Below are 27,965 nucleotides of genomic sequence, written 5' to 3' on the forward strand. Positions count from 1 at the left end.
GGGATTATCGTGGCTCTTGGTGATTCAGGATTACGTTCCTGAGCTACAGTTCAATGCAGTTGACAACATGGCCCATGGCGAGGTATGCTGGGAGCTGCAATTTAACAGCTGAAGGGTGGTAGGACTTCTGCCTTTACTTTGAGGTAAACAAGAAAGAATATGACGACCTACAAATCCCTACGAGTCCACATCTCTCGTGTTTTGCTGGTCCCTCCTGGGTTTCCCTACAAATGTGATGGTTCAGTATTGGAGTAAGAAGATTAAAGCTCTTCAGGTCAAAGTTGTTAATCTATAGAAGTTCACAAGATGATTAGTACCAGGCTAGTCAGTATCTCAACCCAAATTACTATACAGGATTAGGGGAAATGTACATAGTTTTCCATTTCTGAAGGAAAAGAAGGGTATACATCAGTGTTTCTCAACCTTGGTGACTTAAGTCCTGTGGACTTCAACTCCCAGAATCCCCCAGCCAGCACAGCTGGCTGGGGGATTCTGGGAGTTGAATTCCACAGAACTTAAAAGTCGCCAAGGTTGAGAAACACTGGCATACATCTAACCGTAACTAATTAGAAATTTTTGATGCGTCTCTTGAAGTAGAATGAGGTATGACCGCCATTCATAGGGCTTTTTTTGTATTTCCTCCAAGTTACTGATTTCATTAAGGGTTTTTAGTTTTTTGTTTGCAAACAGGTTTGTTTCCTGAGTTAGGTATTGATTGCCGTTAAAATGGGGTGGACTCTGTGTGTGTGTGTGTGTGTGTGTGTGTGTGACACTTTTTACTTCTTGAATTTATTCTCCCACGAGGCAATTTTTTTTTTTTAAAGGACATTGAACTTATGGGATGAAATAATGGAAACGAAGAAAAGCATTTAATAGAATTGCTTCAGTTTAATACCTCTCCTATCAGCGACAGTATGCCAAATTAATTCAATTCGTCTGGATGCCCCTTCATGAAGCTGACTTTATCAGCCATCGTAATAAACAAAAGCTGTAACATTTAGTTAAGTGCCATATTGAGAAACCAAAGGAGACAAGTGGAATCCTTGTGTTTTAAAATTTGGCATTTTAATGATCTGTAATGCCCCCAACAAGATTGCATCAGCTGTCCAGACCCAGCAAGCAGTACCTCCCACCTGCGTTCAGTTCTCGGCTAATTATTTAAAATACTTCTACATCCTCAACGCTTTTCTTAAATAGCATCTGAGCACCTTATAAAGATCATACAAGAAAGGTACCTGGTCTACTCTCTTCACTGAGGTTCTTAAACAACAAGGTTGCTGTTTTGAAAAAAGCCATTTAGAAACACCCAGGTAAGAGTTTCTTGGTGCTTATCCCGACTTGCTTCCATGAAATGGCTCATTTACTCGTTCCTATCTTGCCTCTTACTTCCTGTTTCAGATTGCTATTTCTGTTCAGATCTTCGCTACGTAATTCCCAGGAAAAAGTCCTTCTCGGCCATGGAGACGACCCTTCCACCATCCAGAGCTATCTATAAAAACGAAAACAAAAAGCTACATTTAGAGTAGAAGAGCCACGGTGGTGCAGTGTGGTTAGAGTGCAGTATTGCAGGCTACTTCTGCTGACTGCTGGCTGGCTGCTATTTGGCAGTTCGAATCCCACCAGGCTCAAGATTGACTCAGCCTTCCATCCTTCCGAAGTGGGTGAAATGAGGACCCAGATTGTTGGGGCAATAGGCTGACTCTGTAAACCACTCAGAGAGGGCTTTAAAAGCACTGAAGCGGTATATAAGCCTAATTGCTTTTGCCATTTTTTGAAGTTGAGCATCTGTGGAAGACTTGAGTTCTTGAAAAGAAATGTCGGGTTCTTTAAAAGCATCTGGTGCTATGAATTTCAGCATTTGGGAGGAAACTTTTATACAGGTTATAATGGAACTGAGAAAAGTGACTTATAACATCCTCACACTCACAGCTGATGTAGCATCCCCAGGGTCACATGCTCAAACTTTGGTGGCTTGGCAACCAGCATGTATAGCAGTCCTTGACCTATGACCACAATTGAGCCCAAAATTTATATTGCCAAGTAAGAAATTTGCTGTTTGTTTACAAATTTTCTTGCCATATTCGTTAAGTGGAGCACTGCAGTTGTTAATAGTTATTAAGTGAATCTGGCTTCCCCATTGACTTTGTTTGTCAGAAGTTCTCAAAAGGGGATTCCCATGACCCAGAGAGTCACTGTGACCGTCATAAATATGAACCAATTGTCAAAGCATCCGAATGTAAATAACGTGACTGTGGGGATGATGCAATGGTCATCAGTGTGAAAAATCGTCATAAGTCACTTTTTTTCAGCGCCGTTGTTACTTTGAACAGTCACTAAATGAACTGTTGTAAATTGGGGACTACCTGTATTTACGATAATTGCAGCAGCCTGTAATCATGTGATCACCATCTGCAACAGAGGTGGTATTTATCAGGTTCTGACCAGTTCTGGAGAACCAGTAGCGGAAATTTTGAGTAGTTTGGAGAACTGGTAAATACCACCTCTGGCTGGCCCCGCCCCCATCTATTCTCTGCCGCCTGAGTCCCAGCTGATCGGGAAGGAATGGGGATTTTTGCAGTAACCTTCCCTTGCCACGCCCACCAAGCCACACCCACAGAACCGGTAGTAAAAAAATTTGAATCTCACCACTGATCTGCAACCTTCCCAACTGGCTTCTGACAAGCAAAGACAATGGGGGAAGTTGGATTTGCTTAGCAACCATGGGATTCACTTAATAACTGCAGTGATTTATTTAACAACTGTGGCAAAAATGTCATAAAATGAACAACTAATTTCACAAATGTGTTGCTTAACAACAGAAACTCTGGCCTCAGTTTGGTTGTAAATCAAGAACTAAGATAAAGTTAAGGTTCCCCTTGTACATATGTGCTAGTCGTTCCCGACTCTAATGGGCAGTGCTCATCTCCGTTTCAAAGCCGATGAGCCAGCACTGTCCGAAGACGTCTCTATGGTCATGTGGCCAGCATGACTAAATGCCAAAGGCGCATGGAACGCTGTTACCTTCCCACCTAAGAATTTAAATCACCAAACTGCTGACCTTTCTGATCGACAAGCTCAGCGTCTTAGCCATTGAGACATCGCATCCCTATAAATCAAGAAGTACCTGTACTTAAAATGTTTCTCTATGTAACCCAGATAGAAAGAATGTTGTGTCTCTGCAGAATTTTTATCCCTCCATAAATCTATGCAGACATATTCACCCCACTAAATTTTCAAATAAACGGTAAAAGTTCCCCCTGTCCAGTTGTGTCTGATTCTAGGGGATGATGTTCATGTCTGTTTCTAAGCCAAGGGAACCAGCGTTGTCCAAAGACACTTCCGTGGTCACGTGGCCAGCATGACTATACACCGAGGTGCACAGAGCACTGTTATCTTCCCACCAAAGTGGTACCTATTTATCTACTTGCATTTGCATGCTTTTGAACTGCTAGAGTGGTAGGAGCTGAGGTAAGTAATGGGCGCTCACCCCGTCGCACGGTGCTTGGGTCTTGAATCTGGGCTGTCTGATTTCCAGCTGACAAATTGAGCATCTTTAACCGCTGACCCATCGCGCCCCACTAACTTTGCAACTACTCGCACCTTAAACCACTCCCATGTTAAGCTTAAAGGCATGTATATATCAGAACAGAAAGTCCTGGATTCCCACTTACGATATTTCCCAGCCACAAGTGTGGGGATTTCCATTTCCCTGCTCATAATAAAACAATTGGTGAGGTACGACAACTGGGCCAGAGCGAAGTCCCCTTACCTTCCATCAAGAGATCTATGATGTCGCCCACGTTGAAACTCAGTTCGTCCACATCCTGGCTAACATACCGGTACAAAGCCCGACAACGTGGTCCGGAAATTTTGGGTTGTGGTTTGGGTCTTCCTGCAGCAGGAGGTGGCCTTTGGCTAATGCTTCTTTTCCTTTGTGTCCTGAGATGTTGGAAAGAAAAGCGAACAAGTTACCCAACATCTCATCCAAGCTTAGTTGGTGTATTGCTCTGTCTCAGACCAGCAAGGTGGATCACAAACATTTTGGGGTTCAGATGCAACAACCACAGCTGTGTGACTATTTTAAGGCTTTTTGGAGTCCTTGATGCTCTCTGAGTTCGGTTGTTTGCTTGCAAACATTTAATCACCTGACTTGCTAATATCATCAGTTGTCAGAGTTTGTGGCAAAAATAAAATTCAGAAAGCACAGACAGAGAACTGATTCAGCAGGATTCATCAACCTCTTTATATACATAAATAACACATGGATAAATGTACAATACAAACAGCAGATTCTTCCAACGTGATAGAGAGGAGAGATTGTAAGCAAGTTCAAACACAGGCAGGCTATACAGAGAATAAGTTTCTTTTAGCTTCAATTCAGAGCAAAGTCACACCCAGACTCCAAACGGTTTCAGCTCCCATTGGCTGACCATGTTACTAAGCCTTATTCATTGGCTGACCTTGTTACCATGTCTCTGCCAGTTCATAAATATTCTGAAATCAATACACTGATGGGATCATCTAATTGGGTAATAAAGCATCTGCAAGCAAATACCAAGCTCAGAGAGCACCAAGTATTCTCCAGGGCAAAATAAAATGTGAATGGCAAAAATGAAAAAAAAAATTAATTTACTTTAAATAATTAAGTATACTGTTACACTGTCTCATCGCAAGCTGTCCCACAGTAAGTTGCCCATGGCGAGTTGTCCCAATCCGAGGAAACGGAGACGAGCAACCGCCCTCTAAAGTTGGACACCACTGGACAGTGGAAATCTTTAGCTTTTTTAAAAAAAGAAACAAAGTAGTACGTACCCAGCCATGCCCTGGTCGGGGACACTGAGGAACTCCATGTTTTGATCTGGGGGTACCCTGGCCTTTGGCCGCCGTGCCATATTTTGTCTCGGAAGTGCTGTGGCGGGGGGACCTGATCCAGGCATTTGGGGGCTGCAGTAGGTCATCTCCTGTTGCCTGGTGTTGTAAGGAAGTTGAGCAGCTCCATTCCTGCAGATAACTGATTGATTTCCTCCTAGAAGGGGTCCAAACAGCAGTCTTATTAAACCATCTGCTTTTCACCTATTAGTTGTTCGGCAGATAAGCCGCCCCTTATCCCTCATTTAGACCCTTATCCCTCATTTAGAGCCAAGGTGGCGCAGTGGTTAAATGCAGCACTGCAGGCTACTGCTATGCTAGATCAGCAGTTCAGCGGTTCAAATCTCACTGGCTCAGGGTTGACTCAGCCTTCCATCCTTCCGAGGTGGGTAAAATGAGGACCCAGATTGTTGGGGGCAATATGCTGACTCTCTGTAAACCGCTTAGAGAGGCCTGAAAGGCCTATGAAGCAGTATATAAGTCTACTGCTATTGCTATTGCTATTGCTATTGCTATTGCTATTGCTATTGCTAGACTCTGTAGGAGATCTGGGATATGTTTTGGGAAATGTCCTTTTATAGGGGTGTTAATTCTTAAAAGTTTTAGAGGTCCCTCAAATTCTTAAGAGAGCCTAAGACTATGCAGGCTTAAAATTATGAAAGTATATAGTTCACCATGTTGGGTGAATTTTAGCTGCTAAACTTTTTAAATCAGTGTTTCTCAAATTTGGTAACTTTAATTTGAATTTCCAGAATTCAAAAAGAGGATTTGGGGAGTTGAAGTCCACACATTTAAAAATCTGCATGCTTCTCTCTGATGCAGAGACCTAGAAGATGATACCATTCTTTATATAAATTTTAAAAAACCATAGAGGCCACAGCACACCGCAAACAGGCATAAATGCCAGCTGGCCAGTTGCCAAGTATCCAAAATGCACATGTGATTGCGTTGGGACAGATGTCAGAATATCAGCACCAGGTTGTAAGTATCTTTTGAGAGGTAATCTATCATAACTTTGGTTGCCAAACAGCTGGTTGTAAATTGAGGACAATTGTATTATATCTTGATGGTACTGGTACATATTTTATATCCCTCCATCAATACTCTCTGCATTCCTCTATCTCCAGCTGTTTGCTAAGATTTAGGATAAAGGGTGAACACTCCCCTCCCCCCCACACAAATAAAGTAAATTCAGTTGTGTATAGACCTCCACCACACTTCCAGTTCTGAGGGGGGGCTGAGAGTATAGCCATGACATCAAGAAGACCAGGACTGAATGTTTTAGCTTCTGGTCTGCTTGTTTTCCTACTTTAATAATAGCTGTAGGAGATGTCCAGGCTGAGACTGAGGGAGGAGTCAAACATGTCATCAGTCATGAATCCCTTTGTGCCCACAAGAAATCTAAATCCAGCCCATCTTGAATTCCTTTTACTCTTATCTCCTGCTAATTTCCCCTTGGCTGTTAGTAGTTCAGATTCTTGTAGAGAGCTTAAGCTTTCAATATATCTTGATACCTATTTGAACTGTCTCCTGATTTTCCTGGCATTTGGCAATAGCTTCAAACACCGATTTTTTTATTTATGTTCAACAATAAAAAAGGAAGCCTATTACTCTAAGTCAGTGATTTGTTTCTGCATATTAGTGATGTCATGTCGGGTACTCCAGGGGTCACTGCAAACAGGCTGGGAGGTTTGGCTGCAGATTTTCTATTCCTGGCTAAACCACATTTCCATTCATCCCTCAGCTAGTCTCTCAAATGTTCTCCTTACTTGTCTCCTGTGTAACTCTCTCACAATAGTCTTAGAAGTTCTAGGCTGCATAAACAGAGGGATAGAATCAAGATCACGTGAAGTGTTAATACCACTTTATAATGCCTTGGTAAGGCCACACTTGGAATACGGCATCCAGTTTTGGTCGCTACGATGTAAAAAAGATGAGACTCTAGAAAGAGTGCAGATAAAGAGCAACAAAGAGGATTAGGGGACTGGAGGCTAAAACATACGATGAACGGTTGCAGGAACTGGGTATGTCTAGTTTAATGCAAAGAAGGACTAGGGGAGACATGATAGCAGTCTTCCAATATCTCAGGGGTTGCCACAAAGAAGAGGGAGTCAAACAATTCTCCAAGGCACCTGAGGGCAGGACAAGAAGCAAAGGGTGGAAACTAATCAAGGAGAGAAGCAACTTAGAATTGAGGAGAAATTTCCTGACAGTTAGAACAATCAATCAGTGGAACAGCTTGCCTCCAGAAGTTGTGAATGCCCCAACACTGGAAGTCTTTAAGAAGGTGTTGGATGACCATTTCTCTGAAACGGTATAGGATTCCCTGCCTACGCAGGGGGTTGGACTAGAAGACCTTCAAGGTACCTTTCAACTCTGCTATTCTATTCTATTCTATTCTATTCTATTCTATTCTATTCTATTCTATTCTACGCTATTCTATTCTATTCTATTCTATTCTAAGTTGAGCACAGTCTTCCTACCTCTTGGAAGTGGCGCAGCAGCTCGGGATGGCGCTGAGTGCTTGGGAGGACGCCCTCTGCTTTGCTGGATTTCTTTCCGGGTTGGCTCTATAGGATGAGAAGAAAAAAAAACATGAAGGACGAAAGGGTTGAAGATGGAAGTTCTCCGAGGGCATTCTTTAAACTGGGGCTAACCTTTGAGGGTCCCCAACAATACCGCCTCTGCAGAAGCACAGTTTTCTCTATGAGCAACCAGTGATTTGAGGCCAAGAGTGAAAAATGTTTTTCAAGTACTTTAAGGATACAGATAGTCCTGGATTTACAGCCACAACCGGCACCAGGATTTCTGTTGCTGAGCAAGGTGGTGGTGAAGTGAGCCACGCTCAATTTAATGATCTTTTCTGCCATGGTTGTTAAGGGAATCCCTGCAACTGTTAAGTAAATCATGCTATTATAACCACTGTCTTTGTGTGTTTGTTGCAAGCTGGCTAGGATGGTCGCAAGTGATGATCATGTGATCTCGGGGGCGCTTCAACTGTCACCACAACATGCCGTTTGCCAAGTGTAAACTTTCTGATCACGTGACCCTGGGTATGCTTATCACACACAACGAATCAGGGTTGTGTGTGACCTCGGAGGCCTGGGGGTGTGGTGTGGCCAGGAGTGGGCGTGGCCATGGTGGGCGTAGCCATGGTAGGCATGACATGGGACTCATGTCGGGGGCACCTGTGGTGGCCAAGTACTAAGGCAGGACTTCCTTGAGACCCTCCCTCATTACAATCTCCTTCCTTCCTTTCTCCCTCCCTCTCTTTTTTCTTCTTTTTCCTTCCCTCTTCCTTCTCCTTTCTTCTTCCTTCCCCTCTCCTTATTTTTCCTTCCTTGCTCTCTTCCCATCTCTCCTTCTTTTTCTTTTGTCTTTCCTCTTTCCCTTCCTCCTTTCCTTGTCCCTTCTGGCATGCTCCTTTTCTTTTCTTTTTAGTTTCGATAGCCCAGCGAAAATGGAGCTCGGGAGGTCTGTGCGTGGCTCCCCGTGCCCCGTTTTCAGCCACGACGGCCTACTGCAACCCTCTGCCAGCGAAACGGAGCTCAGAGGGGTGTGTGTGGATGTCTCCGCCCCGAGCTCAATTTTCACTGGCAGAGCCACCGCGAGCCAGTCCTTGGCTGTCTCCAGGCCGGCCTTGCAGGCCAGATCTAAGCATCCTGTGGGCCTTGAGTTTGATACCTAGGAGACATTAAACCAAGGCATTATTGATGCTGGAAGATTCCGCTGACCGGGTTCCTTCTTGGCCGCTCCTGTTGGCCTCTCAGACAAGACCCCTAAACCTGACACTTACTGGAATTCTTAGGCAGCCCACTCCCGATGCTGACACAAAGATTCTTTCCGGATGATTTGAGAAAAGCCACGTTGCCTGGACCATTCGTAAAAGTCACTGTCCGGGTGCCGCCTCCGCCCCAGCCTTCCTTCTTCACACGGAATTGTAGTCTGAAATGAAGAAAGAGGAAGACACTCTATGTTACAACACTTAAGGCAGGGGTCGGCAACCTTAAACACTCAAAGCGCCCCCAAGGTCCTAACCAGAAGCACCCCCCCTGCCCCCATTCAATTCTGGAGCCAACTGGAAGTCCGGTTTCGCTAGAATCTTCTCCTAGCGCGGCGTCCTTTTTCCTCCTCCTGTCCTAACCGAAAGCCCAATCAATTGTAGAGCTGAGCGGAAAACCATAGATTCTCCTCCTGGCGCGCCCTATGCCCCTTCACCTAAACCAGAAGCTCCTCTCAAAACTGTGGTGCCGACTGGCGACAGGAAGCCGCAGCAGAGGATTGAAAGAGCCACATGTGGCTCCAGAGCCGAGCGTGGCTGATCCCTGACTTAAGGTTTGCCAAGGTCTTAACATGGGATGAGGCAACTTCTAAACTCAAATTCTTCTAATCCTATATTTGGGAGCTGACTCAGCTGCCTTTGGTGATTTCATCCAGGAGAGCCAAAATGGACCAGGCGGCATGGCGCGCTTCAAGAATGACTCAATTATGCAAATCAGAATTAAGCCACTGTCACTGGAGATGGCGAGGGCCCAAAAAACACAGCTTTAACAGGAGATTACACAAATGTATGCATGAGTGGGCCATAAGTGATTAGCAGTCAACATTATTTATATACAGATAGTCTTCAACTTACAACCATTCATTGAATGACTTTTTGAAGTTACAACAGTATTGAAAAAAAGGGACTTATTTATTTATTTATTTATTTATTTATTTATTTATTTATTTATTTATTAGCCTTGTATACCGCTTCATAGGGCTTTCAGCCCTCTCTAAGCGGTTTACAATTTTTTTAGCAAATTGAGTCAGCAACTTGCCTCCACAGTCCGGGTCCTCATTTCACCCACCTCGGAAGGATGGAAGGCTGAGTCGACCTTGAGCCGGTGAGATTTGAACCGCTGAACTGCAGATCACAGTCAGCTAAAGTGGCCTGCAGTACTGCACCCTAACGACCATTTTTCACACTTATGACCCTTGCAGCATCCCTTGTGTGCACATGATCAGAATTTGGAGGCTTGGCAACTGGCATGTATTTACGACGGTCGCAGTGTCCCGGAGTCACCTTTTGCAAACTTCTGGTAAGCAAAGTCGAGGGGGAAGGCAGATTCCCTTAACAACCATGTTAACTCAAGAGCTGCAGTTATTCACATAAGAAGCGTGGCAGGAAAGGTTGTAAAGTGAGGCAAAACTCACTTAACAACTGTCTTGCTGAGTAATGGAAATTTTGGGCTAAATTGTGATCATGTCACAATTTAGAGATTATAGCAGAGATTACACTGCCTGAGACTTCTCAGGAAACAACAACTGAATGAAGCACTGCTGTTAACCTTCTACCGCTGCACCATAGAGAGTATTTTAACTTACTGCGCCTGTGTATGGTTTGCCAATTGCACAGGGGCAGATAGACCAGCGCTCCAGAGGGTTAAGGTCATTGCCCAGAGGATCATTGGGGTTGCCCTCTCCCCTCTTTGGAAGAGCTTTATAGCTCCCGCTGCCTTAAGAAAGTTTAAAACCTTCTCAAAGATCCATCTCATCCTGGGCACTTTTTTTTTTGAACTATTACCATCTGGCAGACGGTACAGGATGATAAAAACAAGGACAAATAGGCTGAAAAACAGCTTCTATCCCAGGGCAGTAACTATATTGAATGCTACGTTATAGTGCAATATTAACGCAATACTCACGACCTTTCTTGCCACAGCTGTTAAGTGAATCACTGCAGTTCTCAAGTTAGTAACATGGCTGTGAGGTGGACCTGGCATCCCCATTGACTTTGCTTGTCAGAAGGCTATAAAAGAGATCACATGACTTTGGGGACACTGCAACCGTCATAAATACATGCCCGTTGCCAAGCCTCCAAATTTTGAACATGTGACCATGGGGTTGCTGCAACGGGCGTAAGTATGAAAAACGGTCATAGATGTCTCTCTTTTTTCAGTGCCGTTTCAACTTTGAGGGAACAAATGGTTGTAACTTGACGACTACCTGTATGTGTGAGAGAAAGAGGGTGAAGACAGCCCCTCCCTAATAAGTCACAGAGTAAATTGTAGGAGCAGAGAGCGGAGTCCGCCATCTGGCAAGACTTTGTCTGTAGGTATAAAAATAATAAAGAGCTCGGCTCGGAAGAATAACCACGCGCCATTCTTGGTTTTGAGCCTGACACTCAGGGGGCTTCTGACTTCCAATCCAGTTGCCAAGATTACTATACATACAATGGTTTTTAGCAGAACCTGAAGGACAGAGGTGATATTTCCTGATAGTTAGAACAATTAATCAGTGGAACAGAAGTTGCCTCCAGAAGTTGTGAATGCCCCAATACTGGAAGTCTTTAAGAAGTTGTTGGATAGCCATTTGTCTGAAATGGTAGAAGGTTTCCTGCCTAGGCAGGGGGTTGGACTAGATACAGTGTTTCTCAACCTTGGCAACTTGAAGATGCCTGGACTTCAACTCCCAGAATTCCCCAGCCAGCATTCGCTGGCTGGGGAATTCTGGGAGTTGAAGTCCAGACATCTTCAAGTAGCCAAGGTTGGGAAACACTGGACTAGAAGACCTCCAAGGTTCCTTCTAATTCTGCTATTGTATTATTGTATATTCAGCCGGTTCGAACTGGCTCAACCGAACCTGTAGCAGAAACCGCAGGTGGGCCTGCCCACTTGCCCCGGTTCTATGCCGTCCTATTTAGGCATGTTTTTGAGGCTGGGTGCATGCGTGTGCCCACAAACCCACTGCTGCTGAAGATTGATGAATCTATAGCTAAGAGAATGGCAGGAAAAAAAGCGGGGCGGGGGGGTGGGGACTACCAAGCACATTTCCGGCTGACGGTTGCTGTGGGAAACGGCAGTGACTGAGAAGCTCGGGGGGGGGGGTTAAATTGTTTCCCATTGTCGAGGCAGGGAGCTGCTTTTGCTCTGAGCAGCAGATAATAAATTAGGTTTCCAAGCCAACCCTCTTGGTCTGCTCACGTGTCGCTAAAATGGAGCTGGAGTTTCCCACTGGTGGCTTCTTCGTAGCGTTTGCACAGCAGGCTAATGACTTCTGTCTTGAAGATGGATTCCAGGAGCGTATCCGCCTCGGCTTCATGCAGGATGAAGAAATCATCCTGTTTTGTGCTGGGGTGGAAAGAGTCAGGAGGGGGAAAAAATTAAAAAGGAAGGGATGCCAGTTCTCTGAAAAGAAGGACAGATGCCTCGGAGCCCCCGGGAATCCCAAATAATGTGCCAAACAGGGACCTCAGCTAGGGTGGTTTGGCTTGCAAGGATCCAGCAACAGTGGTGGGTTGTCAATTTTGTTACTACCGATTCGGGCGCGCCTCACACGCGCTTGGGCGCGACACTTCTGCCCATGCGCAGAAGCGTCCGGGCGGATGGGCGGAGCCTCCCATCACCGCTACTACCGGTTTGGCTGATCTGGGCCGAACCGGCAGCAACCAGTAACTACAAAAATCCCTTTTCCCCAAGCTCTTAAGACGAAGGATTTTTTAGTCCTCTGGTCCAATTATGTGTCACAGCTGTTACGAGTCTGGAAGAAGCAGTAGAGCCTGCAGATGTTGCAATGAGCGGGGAAAGCATCAAGAGAAGAATTGCAACAGGAAAGAAATCCCAACTTTGACCTTGGATGGAGGTGGCACTTCCCCATTCAAGAGTGACATGTGGTGGACATGCTCAAAAGCTAAAAAATAGTGTTCCAATATTTAAGAGGCTGCCACAGAGTGGAAGACGGTCAAGCTATTTTCCAAGGCACCTGAAGGCCAGACACGGAATAATGGATGGAAACTGACTAAGGAGAGATTAAATCTAGAAATAATGAGGATTTTGTTTTGACAGTGAGAGCAATTAACCAATGGAACAGAAGTTGCCTTTGGAAGTTGTGGGACCTTCATCACTGGAAGCTTCCAAGAAGACTGGACTGCTATTTGTCAGAAACAGTGTAGGCTGGATCCCCTGCTTGGACTAGATGACCTACAAGGTCCCTTCCAACTCTGATAATCTGTTAATTTCTGCTTGAAGATGTGGGGATTTCAAGTCCCAGAATTCCCCAGCCTGGGGAATTCTGGGAGTTGAAGTTCCCACATGTTCAAGCTGTCAAGGTTGAGAAGCACTGGCTTGGGAGATGGTGAAGTGGCTGGATGGTTGGATGGGGCAGCTGTTCCTCCAACATTAAGAATGGCATGGGGGTGGGGCTAGGAATGTCCATAGGGGCATTTTAAGAGTCAAAATGGTGGCTGTGAGCACATGCATGAAGCTTTTCCACATGTGCCACATGCAGGATTTCAACCCCATGGCCTTTCCATACACACCTGCTGGGGTTTCTCCAGCAGAAACCACTTGATGCTGTGGCCTTGCTGCCTTTCACAAGATGGAACGCAGCTCACCTGAGGGACACCCGGTTGACTTTTTGGACCTCCAGTTGCTTCTTCAGCACCTCCCGGATCTGGCCTTTCTCAGGCCCCTTTTTCACCTTCTCTCGGCCAATCAGATACAGGTGTTTGGGGGTTAAGATTAAGTCCCGCTTGATGGGCTGCGAAGAGGAAAAATAAGAGGGTGAAGTCTTACAATCTGCTCAAATAAATTATTTTGTTTTTTTTTAACTACTGAATTTCAGAAAAAAATATAAAATACAAAGAACCAAAAAAAAAAAAAAAACGGTTTCAAGGGAAATCAGAGAAAGAGCAAAATTACCATATTTTTTGGAGTATAAGATGCACCGGAGTATAAGACGCACCATTTTGCACTCTGCAGACCTCCCCCAAAACGGCCCGTTTTTCGTGAAAACAGGTCTGTTTTTTGTCATAAAAAAGGGCATGCATAGCCTTTAGAAAGCTTATAGAGTGCTCCTGGAAGCTGGCGGGCCCCAAAAATGAGCACAAAATGGCCCGTTTTTCGCTCATTTCTGCCGTCCCCAGCCCCCAGGAGCACTTTGGAAGCCTCCCAGAGGCTATGCATGTCCATTTTGGTGAAGGGGGTGGGATTTTGGGAGGCTGAAAATTCTGTATTCAGTATATAAGACGCACTCAGATTTTCACCCTCTTTTTTGAGGGAAAAAGGTGCGTCTTATACTCCGAAAAATACGGTAGGGGTTATAGACAAGAAGGCAAAAGGAAAGTAGAGGTAGTCCTCAACGTACAACCAATTCATTTAGTGACTGCAAAGTTACAATGTGTCAGCCTCTGCTTTGCTGTTGCTTCGACTGCCATGAAATGGGGAGGGAGGGCATGGTATTTGGGAGGGGTTACTCATTGTGCTGGAGGAAGGTTCTGGAGTTCAGCTGCCTGTTGGACTACGTGTGCGTAGGAGATTCCCGCCAGGACTAACGGCACCGACATGCCATCTTCGTGATGCCTTTTGAAGTTATCTCACACCTGACACTTGGGAGAATTATGATTGGACTGGAACTGTGATGCCAAGGGGTGGGGAATGGGCTATTCTATATATCAATCGCTTTCGCGCCTAAATAATCAGACTTCGCTTCGCTATGCCTTTAATCATTTATAATTAGTAAAAGTACACTTGATTTCTACTCATGGAGTCTCGTGGTCTTCTTTCCTAATTATCTAATGGAGAGGATCTGACACAATGGCACTAAAAAATTGACCTGTGTCAATTCACATTTATAACTGTTGCAGCATCCCCATGGTCACTTGATCAAAATTTGGACATTTGGCAACTGGCATGTACTTATGACGGTTATACTGTTCCTGGGGTCATGTGAACATCATTTCTAACTTTTCCCATCTGGCTTCCGACAAGCAAAGTCAGAGGGGGAAGCCAGATTCCCTTCATGGCTGCATGATTCGCTTAATAACTGTAGTGATTTACTTAACGACTGTAGGCGGTTATCACCCACCCCTCTCCTAGAAGAATGAAACATCCTAGGAAATATTGAAAAGACAGAATGTTATATTTCCCTGGATAAGAAATGGAGAAACATGTTTTTAGGCAGGAAACAGAATCACTCTTAATAGCCCCCCCCACCTTTGTTAATGGGCCATTAGGGGTCCTGAGCTAGCCTATTCTACATAATAAAGGTAGGATTAGCCTTCGACAGAAACTCACCACATGGCATCAGGGAACTCAATCAAGCTTGGGACTCAAAAAGATACAGAACCAGAAAGTTAGCTAAGACACACACACCCCCGCCCATGGGAGTCTGACAACCAATCAGAATACATTTCTTACACAGGAACAGGAAACAGAGAGGTGGGGCCCGAACGGAGAGTATAAAAAGCCCAGGAACTCTCAGCAAGCTCTCTTTTCTCTCGTTTCTTCTTCACCCAACATCTGGAAGCATGGGATCACCTTTTTCCCTAGGACCTCAAACCATGTGATCCTGTCCACCATTAAACCATCTTTCCAAGCAGCCTCCATGTTTCCAGTGTCTTTTCCCCCCCACTTGGAGCTGAACCCAGAAGGACATTTCTCCCAACAAGACTATGGCAAAAAAGGTCATAAAATGGGACAGGACTCAGTTAACAACTGCCTTGCTTAATTGGAAATTTGAGGCTCAATTGTGCTCATAAGCTGAGAACTACCAGTATAGGAAAAAAGATAACTTCATTACTGATAGAAGCGTAAAATATAATAACCATTTGAACTCAAGTGAGCCAGCCTGACTATCTTCCCTTTCCTTCAAGTTTGCTGCCAGCTGCCAGCTGCCATGGAAACAGAAGGGGGGGGAGCAATGTGTATTTGGGAGGGGAAGTGTGCAGGAGGTGTGAGATTAATTTCTGAGAAGCCATGGGTTGTTTCACATCTTCAAGGCCAACTGTCCTGGGATAGGCATGCACAAAGGAGGATCGGTACACCTGGAGATGTTCCCAAAACATCTTCCTGGCCGATGATTGGTTGCCTGGCTACTGGGAGTGGGTGGGCTCTGGGGTTATTTTCAATTTATCCTAGTAAAAGTACCTTTTCTCTGACTCTATAGAGTTAAGTTTTTTTTTCCTGGGGATTGATTGGGGGCAGAAGTGGTATTCAGTCGGTTCGAATCGGTTCACCTGAACTTGTAGCGGAAATTGTGGGTTCCTGATGCCATGTAGTGAGTTTCTGTAGAAGGCTAATCCTATCTTTATTATGTAGAGTAGATTAGTTCAGGACCACTAATGGCCCACCCCCGCCCCAGCTCTATGCCCTCCTATTTAGACATGTTTTGGAGGCTGGGCGCATGCACAGAAGGCATGCAAGAGCAAAGCACATGCATGGAAGGTTGGGCGCATGTGCAAAAGGGGCGTATGCGTCTGTGAAGTGTGCATACATGTACGTGGTAAACCGATGGTAACAAAATGTGAAACCCACTGCTGATTGGAGGCAGCCCTGACACATATCCTTAAAAAATGTTTTTGAAGCTGTTTTAACATTTTGAAATGTTGATATTATATTTGGGTTGGTGGAAATACCATCCCAAGGAAACATAAACCGAGTTTTGAAATAGACACCGACAATAATGGAAAAAGAAAGGGAGAGAGGAGAGAAAGAAAGGAAGACAGGGGAAAGAAGAAAGAGGTAAGGAGAGGAGGATGGAAGGGAGAGAAAGAGAAGGAGAGAGGGTAGGAAGGGGAAGAGGAGGAGTAGGAGAAAGATAAGGAAAGAAGGAAGGGGAAGGAGGGGAGGCAGGAAGGAAGTAGAGAAGGGAGGGAGGGAGAAAAGAAAGGAAAAACAAGGTGGAAAAAAGGAGGAGATGGTAAATAAAGCAACCCAAACTGCATATTATAACCTATTAAAGGAAATAATAAATGTACAAGAATGATAAATGTAAAGAAGAATAACAATTATGTGAATGTATACTTTAAATCAGTGGTAGTCAACCTGGTCCCTACCGCCCACTAGTGGGCGTTCCAGCTTTCATGGTGGGCGGTAGGGGTTTGTTGTAACTCTGCTTTATAAATTTTATAAAGTTACTTCCCTACTTTATAAATCACCATTGCTGTGGAACCGGTGGGCGGTTAGAAAATTTTACTACTAACAGAGATACAAAAGTGGGCGGTAGGTATAAAAAGGTTGACTACCCCTGCTTTAAATGGTATGTAAGAGAATAAAAACAATAAAAAAATTCTTTGGGGGAAAGAAACATTTTGAAACTCTTGACAAATGGCAAGAATTCTTCCAGGTTTTGGAAAAAGAGGTCAACGTTGGAAGCTTTCGGTTCTTCAGTTTCTGGTAAATGACCAACTCTATCTTACCTTAAACCGCCTGTCGTACTTGGTGACTGAATCGGCAAAATCAATTCTCTCCCTTCTGCCCAAAAACTTGCGCAGTTCTGGTTTGTCTTCTAAACCCAGATAATCACCCATGAAATTTCGGTTGATGCTGTTTCTCCGCCTCTCTTTGAAGTTGTACAGGATATTGGATGCTTCATGAAGAAGGGATAACAGGGGAAGAGCAGATCATGAAGTGCAGTAGACATGAGTGGTTCTGTAGAGATCGTTATGACTGATAATAATGTTATTGATTATTAACACGAGGGGGAATGTGCAATTCACGCCCATTCGTATTGGGGGGGTGGCCAGGTGTGGCCTCACTAGTGGAGTACCATCATGTCCTGAGAACAAGGACCTCCCTCCTACCTTCTTCTCGCATCTGCTCATACTTCCTGACGGCGATGTGACGGCGCCACGCTTTCTGGATGACCCGGGCGTACCCGTCAAACTTTCGTTCCCGCATCTCCTCTAGGAGGAAGAGCTGGCAGCAGAAATAATAATCATCATCATCAAATGAAAACAGGAAGAAGAGAAGGGCAAAAAAAACCTTTCCTTTATGCTTTTTAAAAACTTCTCCACCAGTCCTATTGAGTAGGCTAGACCAGGGGTCAGCAATCGGCGGCTTTTGAGCCGCATGTGGCTCTTTCATCCGTCTGCTGCGGCTCCCTATCGCTCAAAATTTGCGTCACAATCGCCAATGTGTGATACCTGCTGCCATATGATTTATTGAGCTTTTTGAACCCCCAGTAGGCCAACTATGGATAAATCCAAGAAAAGGAAAGTTTCAGAAGAAAACAGGATGTTTAATTCAACTACATATGTTAGTTTTGTGGCTCCCATTGTTTTCTTTTCTGTGGGAAACGGGTCCAAATGGCTCTTTGAGTGTTTAAGCTCGCTGACCCCTGGGCTAGACCAAGAACACAACTCCACGGGAAGGCTAAATTGAGATTTTATTGAAATAGCTTTTATTGAAATACCCATGATAACAGAATCTTGCAACCTGGACTGTGCTATCCCCTCCAGGCGAGGTATTCCCTTCCCTTCCCTACCGGTTCGCAAATGTGAGTGTGCGCGCAGGCGCTCGGCCTTCCCCGCATGTGCTTTTGGTGAAAAAAGGGCCTAAATCAGGGTTGAAATTCAGCAAGTACTGACAGGGTCTAGACCAGTGGTCTCCAACCTTGGCAACTTTAAGACTTGTGGGCTTCAACTCCCAGAGTTGAAGTCCACAAGTCTTAAAGTTGCCAAGGTTAGAGACCACCGGTTTAGAGAACCGGTAGTGGAAATTTTGAGTAGTTCGGAGAACCGGCAAATACCACCTCTGGCTGGCCCCAGAGTGGGGAGGGAATGGAGATTTTGCTGTATCCTTCCCCTGCCACACCCACCAAGCCACGCCCACAGAACTGGTAGCTAAAAAATTGGATTTCACCACTGGCCTAAATGGGATGCCGTAGAGCCGGGGAGGGTGGGTGGGGCTACCCGCGATTTCCGCTACCAGTTCAAGTGAATCAATCCAAACCGGTAGAATGCCACCTCTGATCCCCTCCCTTCAGATGTGAATTAGGGAGTTGACACTTTCCAAATATTATCTGCCTGTTGTGGACTGAAGATATGAGGGGTCCTTGGTGCTCTCTGAGCTTGGTTGTTTTCTTACATATACTTTATTGCCTAAACTAAGTAACATCATCCGTGCTGAGCTACAGATACAGATTGTCCTCAACTTAAAACTGTTCATTTAGCGACTGAAGTTACAATGTCACTGAAAAAAATTACTTACGAACGTTTATCACACTTTGGGCTGTTACAGCATCCCCATGGTCCCATGGTCAAATTTTAGATCCTTGGCAGCCAGTTCATATTTATGACGGCTGCAATGTCCCGGGATCATGCCATCCCCTTTTGCGTCCTTCTGACCAGCAAAGTCAATGGGGAAGCCAGATTCACTTAGCAACCGTGTTATTAACTTAATGACTCCAGTGATTTGCTTAACAATTATGGCAAAAAAGGTCGCAAAATGGGGCAAAATTCACTTAATAACTGTCTCAGCATCAGAAAATTTGGGTTCAATTCTGGTCATAAGTCGAGGACTACCTTTATTCAACAACCCTGAATACAAATATTCTCTTTTATCAGTACACTTACGCTTTTCCCTTTGTTACTTTAGTAATAAACCTTGCATATCTCCATCAAGGTTTCCTCCTTTACCCTCAACCTTGCAATTCAGCTTATAGATTATATATTTTTATCTGACATCAACGAAGCAAAAGGACCCTGTTTTTCAAAAGAGCTAAGGTTGCCTAGCTTTGTTCTGACTGAGGCTTCACAAAATCACGAAGCAGACTCCTTGTCCTGACAAAACCCCTTTTTATTAAGCTAATGTGAATTCCTCTCATTCACATCTAGCAAAGTCCCGGCAAACAGCCTTTCAAGGGTGAATTTACAATCACAGACCTTATCAGGCTTGGAGAGCTGCCAGGCTGGTTTTCTTCCAAACACAAGGCTGTACAAGAAAATACTTGGCAAGGAGTCTCTGAGAGTCACGAACAAATCTTCACACTAATGAATTGAACTAATTGTCTCCCGCAAACTCCCCTCCTCTTTCGCTCCTCTTTATTCCCTATGGGAGGGGCCATTCACCGTCCACCTGTGGCTTTACTCTGAGTCGGCCCTTGTTCCTTAGCTGTTCCCTTCTCCTGGCAGCTCTGTGCATGAGCACATCGGGAACAGGCTCCAGCTGTTCTTCTGCTCTACTCTGAAGATAGCTAATAACTGTCGGACGGCCCTGGCTCTATCTCTGCCTCCGATGCATTCATCAGAGCCTTCCGCAGACTCCAGGACTGGCCCATGTTCCTCCCCAACCTCCTCACTGTCTGAATCTGCCACCAGCTCTGCTGCCCCCTGGCAGGCCACAACATGCTTACCGACTCTGGATTCTTGACGAAAATCTTTGTGCGGCCCATCTGGTACTGATCCACATCCATGTTGACGGACCTTAACAAGTGCTGGACTCCTTGGCGTTCATCACCTTGCCACCTTGGCCAAGTTTCTGAGGTCAGGATGGCATACCTTAAGAAAGGAAGCATATGTATGTGCTCAGATAATAACCTGAAAGTGATGCTAACATTCGAGGAGTCCATGACTGTAAACATAACCCATTTTCTTCAGGGTCAGGAGGGTCCATTTAATTTTAGTGGGATGTGTGCCGATGTGATGCTGGAAAAATGCTGTTCCTTTCCCCCCCATTCCACTTTCTCTCTTTCAGAAAAAAAATCTAGTTTTCTTCTCTTGTTTTTTTCCCAAACCCAAAGATTTAAGTATCTCAGAGTGGGAACCTCAATTCTTGGCCATTGACAACTGTCAATTCTCCATTATCCATTCCTGGCCATCGACACCTGTCAATTTCTGTCATCCGTTCTTAACCATTGACAACTGTCAATCCTCCGTCATCCATTCCTGGCCATTGACAACTGTCAATCCTCCACCATCCATTCCTGGCCATCGACACCTGTCAATTTCTGTCATTTGTTCTTAACCATTGACAAGTGTCAATTCTCCATCTTCCATTCCTGGCCATTGACAACTGCCAATTCTCTATCATCCATTCTTAGCCGTTGACAGCAGTCAATCCTCTGTCATCCATTCCTGGCCATCAACAACTGTCAATTTCTGTCATCCGTTCTTAACCACTGACAGCAGTCCATTCTCCATCATCCATTATTAGCCATTGACAGCAATCAATTCTACACTATCCATTCCTGACCATTGACCAGAGTCAAAGTTCCATAATCCAGTCCTGCTGTTCACAAAAATAATTATCTGGAGGGAAGACGTGAATGGCTTAGTACAGGAAGGTGTCCATAATTTCCCTAATTTGAGTTAGGAAGTGAAGGTGAAGAGTTTGAATTGATGAATGAGTCCCTTTTTCCTCCCAGCTCAACCTGGCCAAAAGGTTGACTATCCACACGCTCTACCCTACAGGGATTAGCTCAATCGTAGTAAGACTGAGTAACTCTTGGTTTTAGGTTTCCTTCATCCCGTTATTTTCCCCCTTTAGTTTTGGATAGGGTTGTGCTATTCCAGACAAAACTGCTGCATAATTTAGGGGTCCTCCTAGACTCACAGCTCCTGTTGAAGGAGCAGGTGGCAGCTGTGGCCAGGATAACTTCTGCCCAACTGCATTCTGTGTGCCAGTTGTGTCTCTTCTTAAACCAGAAGGCACTAATCGTTGTCACTCATACTTTGATCACCTCCTAAGTGGATTACTGCAATGTTGTTTTGGAAACTAAATTGACCCTATCTTCTTTGGTGCAGCCCCTTAGTTATTGGAATCTCATCTCTAGCCTACCTAGCCTAACCTATCATATATATCATCATATCACCTATTCATCCTCCTCGCTCATCTATATCTATCTATCTATCTATCTATCTATCTATCTATCTATCTATCTATCTATCTATCTATCTATCTATCTATCTATCTATCTATCTATCTATCTATCTACTATCATATCTCTTTCTCTCATTATCTATTCATTCTCTCTCTCTCTCAACCATCTATCTATCTCTCATCATATATCTCTCTCTCATCATCTATTCACTTTCTCTCTCTCTATCAATTATCATTCTCTCTCATCTCTCTATCTGTCTCTGTCTTTCTCTGTCTCTCATCATCTCTCTCTTATCTATCTATCTATCTATCTCTCATCATCTCTCTCTCATCATCTATACATTCTCTCTCTCTCTCTCATCTCTCTCTCATCATCTATTCACTCCCTATCAATTATCATTCTCTCTCTGTCTGTCTCTGTCTGTCTGTCTGTCTCTCTCATCAGCTCTCTATCTATCTCTCATCATATATCTCTCATCATCTATTAATTCTCTCTCTCCTCTTTCTCTCATCATCTATTCACTGTCTATCAATTACTATTCTCTCTCATCTCTCTGTCTCTGTCTGTCTCACTGTCTCTCTCTCATCATATCTCTCTCATCATCTATTCATTCTCTCTCTCTCATCTATCTCTCTTATCATCTATTCACTCTCTCTCAATCATCATTCTCTCTCATCTTTCTGTCTCTGTCTCTCTCTGTCTCTCTATCGCTGTCTCTTTCTCTGTTTCTTTCTCTGTCTCTCATCTATCTATCTATCTATCTATCTATCTATCTATCTATCTATCTATCTATCTATCTATCTCTGTCCGTCCATCCATCCATCCATCTATATCTATCTATCTATCTATCTATCTATCTATCTATCTATCTATCTATCTATCTATCTATCTATCATCTATCTATCTATCTATCTATCTATCTATCTATCTATCTATCTATCTATCTATCTATCTATCTATCCTCTAACCAGTCTGATAACAACAATCTAACATCTTACCTTTGCAGGAATTTATGAAAGATTCTGCGATATGCAAATCCAGCTCGGCGGACTCGGATATTCTCCTTCAGTCCCAGGTACTCCACTTGATGCTTCACCCTGCAGGATGCATGTGTAACATAGCAGGAGGATGTACCTCTCAAGGACCTTGATTTTATGAAAACTGCTAACGAGGGAAGACGTCTTAGAAATGGGAGAGGCCAGGCCAATTAGCAAGCCTAGGTATTTCTCAACTTACAACTTTGCTTTAGCAACTGTTCAAAGTTACAATAGCACTGAAAAAAACTGACAAACAATTGATCCTCACCCTTATGACCATCACAGTGGTCACATGATCAAAATTTGGGTGCTGAACAAGCCTCATGGATTTACAACAATTGCAGCACCCCAGGGTCACGTGATCACCATTTGTGACCTTCCCACCTGGCTTCCGGCAAGCAAAGTCAATGGGGAAAGAGAGATTCGCTTAAGGACCAATTGCACGATTTACTTGAGAACTGTAGTGTTTTGCTTAACACACCCGTGGCAAAAACGTTTGTAAAAATCAGGTGTGGTTCACTTAACGACCTTACTCAGCATCAGAAATTCTGGTCCCCGTTGTGGTCATAAGTCAAAGACTACCTGTCACAGGATCGATTCATATCTTAAATGCATTTTAAGATTAAGTTTTGCTTTTGGTTCGTGGTTTTGATATGGAGATTTGTGCGGGCCATTAGTAACTCCTTCGCTCTTACCGACTCTCTTCCCAGTCTCGTGGCCTCTTCGTCTCGTTGGGCTTAATGCAACGGATGTAATGAGGTGTACACTTCTTCAGGGTGTTCACAAGATCATTGGCTTGTTTCTGGGGAGATTCAAGATCCTTAGTGTTTACCCAATCTGTTCCACCACATTTCGTTTCAGATCACCAAGAATAAAGTACTTTCCAAAGAATAAAGGGCCTCCCGGAATTCTCCTTGTCAAATCTTAGTTCCGTAGCCTTTATTGTCATTGTACATCATGTATACAACAAAATTGGTTTAGCCTCTACTGGTGCAATCCAATAGAGAATAATCCTCATACAAGTAATGGGGGTGGGGGACAGGGGGAGGGAACTAGTCAGACATTTCCATATGTAGGTGGAGTGATTGTGAATGTTTGAATGTTTGAATGTTTATTTTATTTATATGCCGCCCTTTTCCCCTGAAGGGGACTCAGGGCGGCTCACAACTCAAACCAGGGAAGGGGGATACAAACAAAAATTAAAACGGCACAAAACGATGCATAATTTAAAACACACAACAGTCATACCATTCGAGACGGGGGCAACAGTTCTTTAGCCCCAGGCCTGTCGGAACAGCCAGGTTTTAAGGGCTTTGCGGAAGGCCTGGAGGGTGGTGAGGGTTCGAATCTCCACGGGGAGCTCGTTCCAGAGGGTCGGAGCAGCCACAGAGAAGGCTCTCCTCCGGGTAGTCACCAGCCGACACTGGCCGGCGGATGGGATTCGGAGGACGCCTAATCTGTGGGATCTAATCGGTCTAGTGGAGGTAATTGGCAGCAGGCGGTCTCTCAAGTACCCAGGTCCAATACCATGAAGGGCTTTATAAGTGACAACTAGCACCTTGAAGCGTATCCGGAGACCAATAGGCAGCCAGTGCAGCTCGCGGAGGATAGGTGTTACGTGGGTGAACCGAGATGCACGCACGATCGCTCGCGCGGCTGCATTCTGGACAAGCTGGAGTCGCCGAATGCTCTTCAAGGGCTGCCCCATGTAGAGCACGTTGCAGTAGTCCAGTGATTGTGATTGTGATTGTGTTTAGGAGTCTGACAGCCCATGGGCAGAAGCTGTTTTTAAATCTCTTTGTCTGGCTGGCTAGGCTTGGTGGGGAATGGAAGGATTTATATTCCTTGCGGATAGCTGGTCATTTGCAACCTTTTTAGAGTGTCCTTGAGGCCACCTGGATGTTCATTTGTGTTCCTCAGGGTCACCAGAATGGTGCAAATGGGTTGTGGAGTCTTCTCGGAACTGTTGAAAGGACTGTGTTGCAGACTGGAGATAGGTGATGAATCCTTCCATTCCCCACCATCCAGTCAGAGCTGAAGAAGCTTTAGCTGGATGAGAAGCGAAACGTCTTCAAGGAAAAACCAGAAACTCCAGTTGCCTCTCGGAAAAGCACCTTGATCTTGACCTCCATGACCTGGATGACTGAGAATCTCCATAGACAAACATACTCCCAATTTCCCCACAACCACCCTGCAAGGTGGGTTAGATTAAGGAGGAGTGATTGGCCCAAAGTCACTCAGTTGGCTTTCATGTCTAAGGAAAGACTGGACCTCACAGTCTCCCAGTTCATAGCCTAATGCTTTAACCACTAGACCTGTTGATTGACAAGCTGCAGAGATTGCTTTTATTGCCCTCAATTGGTTCCTAGCATCAGTTGTTGGGGAACAAATTAAAAAGAAAATAATAGCTCTAATCCAATGGAAATTTTTAATTTTATTTATGTATTTATTTATTTACTTATTTCATCATGCATGAATTAAATAACAGATACTAAGCTTAGTACATAAAATTATCTGCTACAATGTCCAAATGTACCTTAATTTTGGATCCAGCTGTAGTGGGCCGTCCTTTTTTGTCTGCATCAAGTTTTTCTGGGAAAAGCATCCGGATGAAAGCACTAAGAAATGGGGTGGGGGTGGGGAGGAAAGTAAGAAAGAACTAGAATTTTGGAAACGGACATGTAAAAATAAGCCACTGATGCAGAGTGTGATTGTATTTGAGGTGGTATTCCCCTGTATCTAAGGGGCAGAAAGGGATAAATTCTCCCTTGCTTGACTAACCCTGAATAGGCAACTATGGATTGGATAAAATAGGATAGGATAGGATAGGATAGGATAGGATAGGATAGGATAGGATAGGATAGGATAGGATAGGATAGGATAGGATAGGGTAAGGTAGGGTAGGGTAGGGTAGGGTAGGGTAGAGTAGAGTAGAGTAGAGCAGAATAGAATAGAATAGAATAGAATAGAATAGAATAGAATAGAATAGAATAGAATAGAATTCTTCATTGGCCAAGTGTGATTGGACACACAAGGAATTTGTCTTTGGTGCAGATCAGGGGTGGGTTTCAACCGGTTCGCGGCGGTCCCTGCGAACCGGTTGGTTGCCGAACCCGGAAGTAAGTAACTTCCGGGAACGGCGAAGGGCCCCCCCACGCCTGCGCGCCCGCTCCTTACACGGTTTTGACGAATTCTGCGCTTCCACGCATGCGCAGGATGCATACAGCGCCTGCGCGATCCTCCAGGAGCAGCTGGAGCATCGCACAGACACTAGTGCACATGTGCGCACTGCGCGCGTGCACGCACGTGCTGCACACGTGCACGAGGACGCCACCAGCCTCGTTCCAACCGAACCGGTTGGAACGGGGCGAGAAACCCACCCCTGGTGCAGATGCTCTCAGTGTACATAAGGAGAATAAAATACATTCATCGAGAACCATAAGATACAACACTTAGTGTTTCCAGTGCGTAAGCTCTCAATGTGCATACAACAATAGTGATAAGTAACAAAGTTATAGTCATAAGGAGATAAGAAAATAGAGAATAGGGAGGATGAGAATAATGATGGTAATACTGCCTTTTTAGATAGTTTGACAATGTTGTGGGAATTAGCAGAGGGATGGCCTGGGGGAAAAAACTGTCCTTGTGTCTATTTGTTGTCACACGCACTGCCCTATAGCGTATAAATATAGCCATATATTTATCTAAGATCCTCTTAATAAGAGCAAAAAAGGCCTTGTTGCCTAAGAACTCTAGTTGCTTTCTGAAGGCTGAAAGAGCATTGTACCACAAACCCCATCACTTTAGCATTATAGGTGTGGCTTTGACACACTTATAGTCAGGGGTGGCTTCTGGCAGGCACTACTGCTGGTTCAGTCATGCGCGCATGGTGCGCACATCCGCAGTGCAATAAAAATTGTTCTATGCATGTGCAGAAGCAAAAAACAAGATGGTGGTATCTATGGCGCCGCCCAGAGAACTGGTTTGCGGGTGTGGCAGGCCTAGGTTGCTGCCAGTTCCAGCGACCTAGGCTGCCAAACCACTACCGGTCCGGCTGAACCGGTCCAAACCGGTAGAAACCCACCACTGCTAATGGTACAATTAGTATATGCACAGAAAAAGAGGATGTATTGTATCATGTATTATATATTGCAGGAGTTATGCTTTTAAACGCTGGTTATATTTTGTTCTGTTTCCATTTGCTTTTAATTGTTAGCTGCTCAGGGTCATGTATACGAGATGGGCAGCCATAAACATTTACTGAATAAATAAATAAATAAATAAATAAATAAATTGGAATGCCCTAATTATAGACTGCTTCTGCCAATCTGACCAACACTGCCTCTCCCCAGAAACATTGCTAGTTGTATGTATGTATGTATGTATGTATGTATGTATGTATGTATGTATGTAGTCATGTTTATATTGTGTATATTGGAGGTGGTGACCCTTTGAGAGCTGTATCGAACGAAATTTCATTTTAATGTATGCCTATCAGTGTACATTCAAAGTGACAATCAAGTTATTCTAAGTCTAAGCCTAAGTCTAAAGGTGGCTCAGTGACTAAGACGCTGAGCTTGTCGATCAGAAAGGTCGGCAGTTCGAATCCCTAGCGCTGCGTAACAGAGTGAGGTCTCACTACTTGTCACAGCTTCTGCCAACCTAGCAGTTCGAAAGCATGTAAAAATGCAAGTAGAAAAATAGGAACCACCTTTGGTGGGAAGGTAACAGCGTTCCATGCGCCTTTGGTGTTTAGTCATGCCGGCCACATGACCACGGAGACATCTTTCGACAGTGCTGGGTCCTCGGCTTTCAAACTGAGATGAACACCGCCCCCTAGTGTCAGGAACAACTAGCACATATGTGCGAGGAGAACCTTTACCTTTATATAGTGTATTTTGGAGGTGGTGACCCTTTGAGAGCTGAATGGAATGAAATTTCATTTTAATGTATGCCGATTAGTATACATTCAAAGTGACAATAAAGTTATTCTAAGTCTAAGCCTAAGTCTAGTTACAGATTTGGGGATTTTTTGCCTGTTTAAATCAGGATTCCCGATTTGATTTGTGTCAGAACTACGATTCCCAGAATTCCAAGGTAGCATCTCCTCTCCTAAGTTCCAACACATCTCATGGCACCAGTTTAAGCAAGTCTGCTTTGAAAGTTGTTGGAATAAAATCCCCATTCTGACTACTCTTGGCCATGTTGCCTGATGGGAGTTGTAGTTCAAGGACACTGAACTTTTCTGTTTTCCTTCATTATGTGCTTTTGTTTTGGGGGCAAGTATATAAAAAAAGAAAGAAATATACGACCAAGTGAGGTATGGGAAGGAAAGCCAGAGAAAGAGACTCACAATTCACTGCTTTGCATTAGTTCTATCAGGTCGGTGAAAAGCACATCCCGATTGCGTTCACAAAAGCCGTTCACGTCATAGGAGACCTGTGGTTAGGATAGGCCCACAGTTAGCATTTTGGCCAT

At 44.4% G+C, this 27,965-nt stretch overlaps 1 protein-coding gene across 1 annotated transcript in view; it reads right to left on the reverse strand.

Annotated features, from left to right (window-relative positions):
* Nucleotides 1-869: 869 nt before the first annotated feature.
* Nucleotides 870-27,965, reverse strand: part of MYO1F (myosin IF) — an 87,567-nt gene continuing 60,471 nt past the window's right edge. The window contains exons 15-28 of the mRNA XM_087703089.1: nucleotides 27,841-27,926; nucleotides 25,024-25,105; nucleotides 23,183-23,289; nucleotides 22,449-22,547; nucleotides 19,984-20,128; nucleotides 17,432-17,546; nucleotides 17,048-17,217; nucleotides 13,244-13,389; nucleotides 11,835-11,981; nucleotides 8,666-8,814; nucleotides 7,353-7,439; nucleotides 4,813-5,026; nucleotides 3,770-3,939; nucleotides 870-1,489 (exon numbers count right to left, since the gene is read on the reverse strand). Of these exons, the coding sequence (XP_087559215.1) occupies nucleotides 1,413-1,489; nucleotides 3,770-3,939; nucleotides 4,813-5,026; nucleotides 7,353-7,439; nucleotides 8,666-8,814; nucleotides 11,835-11,981; nucleotides 13,244-13,389; nucleotides 17,048-17,217; nucleotides 17,432-17,546; nucleotides 19,984-20,128; nucleotides 22,449-22,547; nucleotides 23,183-23,289; nucleotides 25,024-25,105; nucleotides 27,841-27,926 (1,794 nt within the window). The 3' untranslated portion in view covers nucleotides 870-1,412. The remainder of the gene's footprint in view (nucleotides 1,490-3,769; nucleotides 3,940-4,812; nucleotides 5,027-7,352; nucleotides 7,440-8,665; nucleotides 8,815-11,834; nucleotides 11,982-13,243; nucleotides 13,390-17,047; nucleotides 17,218-17,431; nucleotides 17,547-19,983; nucleotides 20,129-22,448; nucleotides 22,548-23,182; nucleotides 23,290-25,023; nucleotides 25,106-27,840; nucleotides 27,927-27,965) is intronic.

The sequence above is a fragment of the Thamnophis sirtalis genome, unplaced genomic scaffold (genome assembly GCF_051295495.1).
Source record: "Thamnophis sirtalis isolate CommonGarterSnake01/CBP01778 unplaced genomic scaffold, rThaSir2_p1.2 scaffold_1, whole genome shotgun sequence".
Classification (NCBI taxonomy): Eukaryota; Metazoa; Chordata; class Lepidosauria; order Squamata; family Natricidae; genus Thamnophis; species Thamnophis sirtalis.